This window comes from Chroicocephalus ridibundus, chromosome 20 (assembly GCF_963924245.1).
Source record: "Chroicocephalus ridibundus chromosome 20, bChrRid1.1, whole genome shotgun sequence".
NCBI classification, from domain to species: Eukaryota; Metazoa; Chordata; class Aves; order Charadriiformes; family Laridae; genus Chroicocephalus; species Chroicocephalus ridibundus.
Window position 1 is genome coordinate 3,316,509 of NC_086303.1, and position 8,532 is coordinate 3,325,040.

The 8,532-nt window shown below is 49.7% G+C and overlaps 1 protein-coding gene across 3 annotated transcripts in view; it reads left to right on the forward strand.

Annotated features, from left to right (window-relative positions):
• RPS10 (ribosomal protein S10) overlaps nucleotides 1–6,652 on the forward strand; it is a 134,102-nt gene extending 127,450 nt beyond the window's left edge. For 2 of the 3 annotated variants that reach the window (XM_063356725.1, XM_063356722.1), the window contains exons 2-6: nucleotides 1,439–1,589; nucleotides 2,022–2,193; nucleotides 5,524–5,601; nucleotides 5,965–6,020; nucleotides 6,564–6,652. In XM_063356725.1, the coding sequence (XP_063212795.1) occupies nucleotides 1,440–1,589; nucleotides 2,022–2,193; nucleotides 5,524–5,601; nucleotides 5,965–6,020; nucleotides 6,564–6,605 (498 nt within the window). In that variant the 5' untranslated portion in view covers nucleotide 1,439 and the 3' untranslated portion in view covers nucleotides 6,606–6,652. Of the gene's footprint in view, nucleotides 1–465; nucleotides 583–1,438; nucleotides 1,590–2,021; nucleotides 2,194–5,523; nucleotides 5,602–5,964; nucleotides 6,021–6,563 lie in introns of those variants that run through there. The other variant, XM_063356723.1, reaches the window with a different exon arrangement.
• Nucleotides 6,653–8,532: the final 1,880 nt, after the last annotated feature.

Here is an 8,532-nt window from a genome sequence, read left to right on the forward strand (position 1 = left end):
CCCTGGTCTGGGGGGGGACATTGCACAGGGTGTCCCTAAGGGGACACAGCTCCTGTCCCCCGCATTGCGCCCTGCCCGGGGCCACCACGTCCCCTCTCTGGACCAAGAGCCTGGGGGGGGGGGGGGGGGGGACTGCAGGCGCGGAGGGGCTGTGGGTGCCCCCCCACCTCCTGGCCGGGCATTTTGGGGCACAAAGGGGACTTTATGTGCCTCCAGCAAGCCCCAAGGGGAGCGAGACCCCCCGCACTCCGCAATGGCCGGCGGTGCCCAGGGAGGAGCAGCTGACGCTCGGGTGGGGGGAGGCAGCCGCGCTTGGGTGAACTAGGGGGGTGGCTCTTCGCCCCCCCGGGGTGGGATCAGAAAGTGTCGCGCGGCTGGGGACCCCGCGCAGCCGCCGGTGACACTTCCCATCAGGCACCCCAACGGGCAGCCCCCTGCCCGGGCTGGAGGGGGCCTTCACGCCCCGCTCAGGCAGCGCCGCGGCCGCCCGCGCCGCCAGGTGGGGGCCCTTCCGGAGGCCGGAAGTAGCGGCGCGGCGCATGCGCCCTCCTTTCCGCTCTTGGGCCCGCCGCAGCCGCCACGGTGAGGCCGCGCTCCGGGCCCGCATCGGCCGCGTATCGGCGCCATCCCGGGGCGGGAGACGGGGCTGCTGCTTGGCAGCGACGGGGAGACACGGCCCGGCCCCCCGCCGGGGAATTTCCGCGATGGAGGGGGATCTAGGCCCGAGTTTGCGGGGCGGGAGGGAGCGGGGGGCACTAGGCCTCGGGGAGGTCCCGTTACCGGGGAGGCCAGGCCTCGGGGCCGGGGGGCCCTCAGCTGGGGCGGCTGTTCCAGGCTCCCCGCCCTCAGGCTGCAGGGACGGGCTGGAGTGGAGCTCCGTTGAGTTCCAGCAGTGGCAGTGGGGCCTTCCGCCCCGAGAGGCTGCCGTGGTGGAGGGCCTCGACCGGCCCCAGGGTCTCCGGTCCGGCTGCGGCTGGCGGGGGTGCCCCGCTGCTCAGCGGGAGTGGGAGAGGCTGCTTCGGCTCCCGAGTTAAGTGTGAATTAACAACAGCAGCACAAGCGGCCTCTGGCACCAGCGGGAGAGCTGGAACGTGCCTGACCCTGAGCTGCGTCTCTCCCTGCCTGCCTCAGCCCTTGTCTTGGGCGACATCACATAGTTCATAGTCTTCAGTGTGGTGATGTGATTTAATGTTAACGAGTGAAAGTTTGGACTGCTTGGTTTTCCTTGGCAGGAAAACAAGCAGAAGGGGTGCCTGCCCAGCAGCTCAAGTGTTGAAAAGTTGTTCAGAAAGCTTTTATAGGAGACAGTAATCTGGGGGGGGGGTATTTATTGTTAGGCTTTTCATACAGTCTTGTTACTTTATTACTTGTGGTAGACTCCCAAACACACTTGTTTTAAAGCAGTAGTATTTATTGTCTACCGCTGATCTCTTGTTTAGATGTTGATGCCCAAGAAGAACCGAATTGCCATCTACGAACTCCTTTTTAAGGAGGGAGTGATGGTGGCCAAGAAAGATGTCCACATGCCGAAGCATCCTGAGCTCGTCGACAAGAATGTGCCCAACCTCCATGTCATGAAAGCCATGCAGGTATGGAGGTGAGGGCCAGGCTGCCGGCCCGTGGGGATCGCGGCATGTAAGATTGTTGTGGACCTGTGAATAAACATCGTCAGCCATTATCAAATAAACGTTGTCAGATGTGTTGCATTTGCTATTTCTTTCCTGTTACGGTTCTTTTTCCGTCTTGTTGATTTTTGCCCTTTCCTCTTTGGTTTATTGTTCCCCATAGACCACAGAAAGTTATTCTCTAGCTCGGTTTTTGAAGCTGTGATACTTCTGTGTGGTGGCCTTGTATTTTCTCACAGTATGGGAATGGTGCTGTAATTTTGTCCTGTGCATGTGAATATTTATTTACTCCTAATAAGCTTTTGTGTTTATAAAAGTATGTGGTGAGGGTATTGATCGGAGATGATGAATGATGATAAAGATCATACGTGAAGTAACTGAGAATTCTCTCTATAGTCTCTGAAATCCCGTGGTTATGTGAAAGAGCAGTTTGCGTGGAGGCATTTCTACTGGTATCTGACCAACGAGGGCATCCAGTACCTGCGCGATTACCTTCACCTCCCCCCTGAGATCGTCCCCGCAACCTTGCGCCGGAGCCGCCCGGAGACTGGCAGACCACGGCCCAAAGGTAAGTGCTGGTTGAGCAGTGGCTGCCAAGTGAGGAGGAGGAAGCAGGGGGGGAGGTAATGCGTGTTAGCGCAGGTGTGGTGGATGCTCAGCTGAACATCAGCTTCCAGCGCAGTCTGGTGTGAGTTGCTGTGATTTTTTGAATATATAAACATTAATAGATCAAGGAGGCATGTATAGGTTTTATTGCTTTTGGACTTGGCACTGGTCTCATGGCCACTGGCCCACTGAAAAGTTGGAGGGGGCTAGAGAAAGCTGAGACTGGCTGGGAGGAACACTTTGAGTGTGGGACTTTGCCTTCTCTGGTACCACGAGTGTCTGGAGTTACTGTGAGCAGGCACGCTGAAACTGCGGGCTGTGGGTCAAGGTACCAGACATGGCTGAGGCCCGAGATGGGGATGTCTCTAGCTGCCAGGGCTTTTCAGAAACTGTTCTTGTCTTTTGGGAGGAGCCTGCAGTAATCACTGCAGTTCTCCCTGGCGAAGACTGTGTGTGCACTGCTGGTGTAGTCCAGCAGGTACAGAGAACCTTGTCTCCGGCTGAGCTACCCTTAGAATAACTACCTTGGAGGCAGTTGTGTAAAAGTTGAGAGGCCTTGGCTAGAATTGCTGAGATAAGGAACAAACTTGCATTGGGCTGTGGCACATGGGCACAGGATTCGGTGGCTGAACACTAAGCCTGTGTGCTGGATGTGCTTCCTCTGTGGTACCTGAGGTCAAGTTGGATACCCACAGTTCTGGCTTTATCGTGTACACTTAACGAGCTGTTAGGCAAGTCAGGATATTAAAGCTGTATTCACTTTTTAAAATATTTACAACAAATGCATGTGATATGTTGGGCTTGTGGTTCTGATTTTTTTTCTTGGTGGGTTTTTCATACCCTAAAGTGAAGGAGATGCTGGTCATGCAAACAGATGTGTTGGTGATGCTGACTTCTCAGATTGCCCTCAACTGCCTCTGGAGGGGTGCCTCCCTACAAAATGTGTTGTAGACCCACCTGCAGATGGCTGAAATGTGTTTCCAGAAGGTATTCCTCTCTGGTTGCAAATAGCAATATTAAATAATAGTTTGGGTTGCAAACCTTCCTGTTTAGTCCACGCAAGGCAGAAGCTACACTTTTTCCTTGTGGATCCCTGATATTGGCCTATAAATGCCTTGTGGGCCGTTTTGATATCCTATGTGGTGAGCAAGTTCATATAGTAGTACAGTATAAATAAACTTGAGGTGAATGTGTTGAAAGCACCATGCTCCTCAGTTCCATTTTGAAAAGGTTACTGTGTTCCAAGCTAATAATTCAGAAATAGGAAGGATGGTTATGTTGGCTTGTATGCATTTTGAAATGCTCTGCAAAAGCCCTTCTGCTTGGTTTTCCTGGTTTCTTGTCCAGAAGTAGAGAAGAAACACCACAGTGCAGAACATGGATTGTAAAATTGCCTGGGAGATCAAAACTTCTGGAAACTTAGAGAAAGGAGAAAGTTACAGCAGCTGTGGCTGGGTCTCTGGGGGAAGGAAATGTTTCTTCTCCCTCAAGGCAGGAGATGGTGGTTCTCTGCCTTGTGTGGAGCTGCCTCTTGTGTTTACCAAGGATAAATATTGTAGCATGTCATTGTGCCCTTAAAGCAGAACATGCTCTGTGAAAGGGGAGTCCTGCATGACAAAGGTTATTCTGGTAGATGGCAGGAGCCTGCTCTTCCTGCTTTTGAGCTACGTTGTATCTCGTCCCCAAGTGCTGGAGGCTGCAGTGGGGACAGAGGCTGTGGGCACGGGGTGCTGAGGAGTTCACCTGCAACTCCTGTGACTTGTTTTTTAGCCTGACAAAACTGTAGCACCATCTGCTTCAAAGGGAAGAACTGCATCGAAACTAGGAAGATGATGGTTTCTTTGATCTCTGAGCAGCTTTGGATGTTATCGAGTTTACTCTTTGGGTGTTGTGTTTATCCAGTGAGCTAAAGAAAGTGCGCATCTAATGGGAGGATGGGGCTTACAGTTCCTGGCTAAAACTTGCTCAGGGTTTCTGCGGCAAGGCAGCTTCACCTTGCAGCATTGCTGCCCTTTTCAGTGCAGTGCCAGTGACCTCCGTCAGTCCTCACCTTGGCAGGGTTAGCTGGTAGGGCTGCGCAAATTGTCTGTTTCTGTGCTGTTTCTCTGTGGGTTACCTGCCTTAGGCTGCTGCAGAGAAGGAGTCACAGAGGTGTGTGTGGATGGTGGTGCAGAATCTAAGCCTGTGGGTCTTGCTTGACCTCTTGGGGTTTTGGGGCCTTTTCTGGTACTTCCATGCAGCGCTACCAACTTTCTCCAGTAAGGCTTGGTACAAAAGCTGGAACAGTTAAGTCTAAAGCAGGTTTTAGACTACTGTGTATTTGATATTCGCAGTCTGCTACAGACGTAATTGAACTGTTGGAAATGAAAGATGGACAGATCAGAAGTTTAAAAAAAAAATAGTCCATTGGGTGTGCTATAATGGTTGAACCTGACAGAAGGACGTAGAAGCCCTTGTAGGATAAGTTAATCTGTTTGCACATTGCTGGGTAGTGTATCTCTGTAACAAAAGCATCTATTATAAGTACTGGTTTCTGTAGGGGAAAACTAGTGCCTGTAGTATAAATCAAGCCTCTAGAAGTGCACGATCTGTGTTTCTTGAGTCCGCCAGTACACTGTGGTGCGCCACGCAGCAACTGCCCTTAAATGTGTCTCACTGCCTGGTGCCATGGGAGCGTATTTCATCTTTGATGCTCAGGGTGAAGCCCATAAGAGTGATGCGGAGGCTGTCACTTCCACCACATCTGTTTCTTGCCTGCATGTGTTCTGTCTGATATTAATCTGATGTTACATAGATAATCGGCTCTTAGTTTTATTAATCTATTCCATTGTGGAGGATTTGTGATACTGATAGTGTAGCTGTATTTTAGGTAGGGATCAGAATGTCATGCAATTTGTGATTTAGCTATGGACAAGCTTGTAGGACATGACATTCCCCGTATTTCTGTTTTTTTTTTTTATTATCATTAATTTTTGGCTCTTTTTTTCTTAGTTCTTCTGGCTGTTGAGATGGATACTGCTGAGATGATGCTATAAATGCATTTTTCACATTATTTAACTTGAACCCAAGCACGATCTGGTGCACTTCAGCAGATTTTACCCTTAAAGCGAAGTTTTCCTTATTATACCACTTTTTTGTTTAGGTTTGTAACACCGAGCTGTCTGAGGTGCAGCTCTGCTGGTAGATCTAATGCTTAACTGGAGGGCGCTTTTCCACCTTGAGCTGCAGGGTAGAATGAGTTGGTTGGGTCCTGGGTAAGCAATGTATTTGATGTTGGTGTTTTCACTTTCAGGTCTGGAAGGTGAACGCCCTGCGCGTCTCACTCGGGGAGAAGCTGACAGGGATACGTACAGGCGCAGTGCCGTGCCACGTGAGTGTCCGTTGTGTTGCTGTGTGAATATCAGGCCAACCTTGCTCTTTGTGCAGCTTATCTCTTTGGGAGAATTGTCTTTGGTATTGGCCTCCTTTCAAGAAGACTCTCAGCTTACTCATTTACGCAACAGAGTTCACCTGCTTATGGATATGATTCTTTTCTTGAATTTTGTCAAGCTGGACTGTGGGATTTTCTCTGGAGTGGGTTCAGTAACTCTTTAACAGTCTCAATAGTAGCTATTTTACTGTGCTATGTCTCAGTTGTAGTCGTCTTTGATTGTAAAGCTGTGATTCTGAGTAGGAGTGCTCTACTTGGGGAAGTGGATTCTTTGCTTAGTAACCTATTCTTCTCTCTCTTCAGCTGGTGCTGACAAGAAGGCCGAGGCTGGTGCTGGAGCAGCCACTGAATTCCAGTTTGTGAGTACTTGCATTCAAGATTTCCTTCCTTCAGAGAAAGTGGATAGGTCGTATCTGCATGCTCTTAGTGTGGTGCTTCTCAGGTATGCCAGCTGGGGTTAGGCATTTGGCTATGCGTAGGAGAGGCTGGCAACTGTTACCCTTTATGCCCAGCTCCGCTTGCTGCATTCCTCTTGAGGAAACTACGTGATGGCCTCGCTGCTGTGATGGGAAGCCAGTGACACATTTGAGAAGCAAGCATGGATCTCTGGAGGAAATGCATGATTTTCTACTTCAGAAATAGAAGAGTTTTAGACACCATCCACAGAGCTGGCTAGGATGGGTTGGTTTTGTTCTTAGTCTCTGGTTAACCTGTCTCGGGTAGCTGTCTCAAACAGATCAGCGTTAGGCTCTGCTGGGAGCAGGGGACACTTATCAAAGTAATGCAGAGTTGAGGAAAGACAGGTAGCTCTTTTATGATGTTGGTTATTCTTGCTGCTGTGTATTTGGTGCTGTCACTTGCTTAATACGGTGACTTCTAATGCTCTTCCTTTTCTGTTGCAGAGAGGTGGATTTGGTCGTGGACGTGGTCAGCCTCCTCAGTAGAACTTCCTGCTCATGTTTTGTGTATAATAAAATAGGTGAAAATGCCACCTGGGTTGCATCACTGTGTCTTATTTAAGTGCATAAATCTAGGGCTCACAGAGAGGTGACTCAGATCTTTGGCATGTGTAACAACAGTAGTGGAATAACTTGTGGTTAGAAGCAGGTTATAGGAAGGAATTTCACAGGTGTGAGGGTTGCTGATGTAGGACTTTGCTAGTGTGTAGAGGTGGTTCTTATGGATGAATGAGGAGCAGAAGTGCTGCAGGCAGTTTTTCTACTCTGCCCAGGAAGATGCTCATTTCTAGTAATTTGTAGTAATGCAGTAAATCTGGGCTGAGAGACAATTCTATTTTGCAGACAGAAAATTCAGCAAGTTCAGCTGTGTTGGCCTGAGGCCCTCTGTGAATTGGACACAACCAGTGCAGGCAGGTGAGCGCTTCCTTTATCCCAGGTCTGAAACCACTGGGTTAATTAATGGTGGCTTGAGAAAGATGGGGTGTTTGTGACAGCACCTGCTGCCTGCAGCTGAGCAGAGCTGGGGCTGGGAGGCACAGGGTCCCCTGCAGTGTGCAGCCTACCAGTAGATGTCACCCGCCAACTGATAATGGGATGATGCTAATTGGGAATGGGTTTCTGTAGCCTGGTAAATGGTATCTTGTTCAGAGCAGCCTTAATATCACACAAGTGCTAGACACTAACCCAGGGGAAAGGAGTTCCTTCACCTCCTGGCTTGGGGGGAGGGAAATGGTAGGTGTGAGATTATTTATTTTATTTCTGAGGGAGTTGAAAGCGTAGGGAGAGGCTAGGTGTTTCAGATCTCATCTGCCTCCATTGAAGTCTGTGGGTTGTGATTTAGCTAAACCTAATTCAGACTAATGTGCTGAATCCCAGGTGGGGACTGGATTCAGCCAAGATGCACCTTAACAGCCTTGTTCTTAATGGGAATGTGCATTAAAGCAGCTCCTCTTGGAACTTTGCCAGCGATATTCGTGAGCTTCTGGGTTGTCTGCATTTACTGGGGATTTTTGTTCAAGTTTCTGCTTATTTTATCCTACAATGTAGTGGTAATGTCTACACTTGTTGTTACACATTGATATTGTGATTCTGTTTGGGAAGCAGCATTGTGTTCAGCAAAACGTTGAGCTTCATGTGAAATTAAGCAGCTATTTCAAATCACTGGGAGTACTTGAGCGTGTGGCAGTTGGTATGAAATGCTAAATGTTTTCTTCTGAAAGAACATTTCATAGAATCATAGAATCATTCAGGGTGGAAAAGACCCTTGGGATCATCGAGTCCAACCATCAACCCCACTCTCCGAAGTTCTCCCTTACACCATATCCCCTAACACCACATCTAAATGACTCTTAAGCACATTTGACTCATTAAAGGGAAGATCCAAATGAGCAAGTACAAATTGCTTTTGTTTTGGGGTGAAGAACACAAATAGACTTTTGGGGAAGTATTTACCCCATTTCCTAACCCACGAGTCTGTCCAGCCTGGGATGGGAGCTCTGTGCGGTGGAGAATGGATCCATCCTCATCCTCTCGAAGCTTTTTAGCCTTCAGGGCCTGAGGCATAGCAGTTAACTGTGTCTTCCCTCTGGACAGTGCCTCCAGGGGCTGTTCTCTAGTGGGATCCACACCTGGAAAAGAGCCTTTTATTCAGAAAGTACATGGAGTTAGAAGGTGTTAAAGGCTTCTTGGCTTACCCCCCATTTTTCACTGTCTTGTGGAACGGAAGCCAGGCTGCTGTCGCCAAACCAGCACCGGGCAAATACTGCCCAGGGAAGCACTTGCCCCTTTGCTGGGGTTTCCTCCTGGGGGAGCGCACAAATGGGACAGGGAGCCCATGTGGGGCTGAGCTGTGCCATGGCACACCTCCACCTCTACCTGCCATGCTGACAAGCCAAGGGTGTCCTTGCGGTGG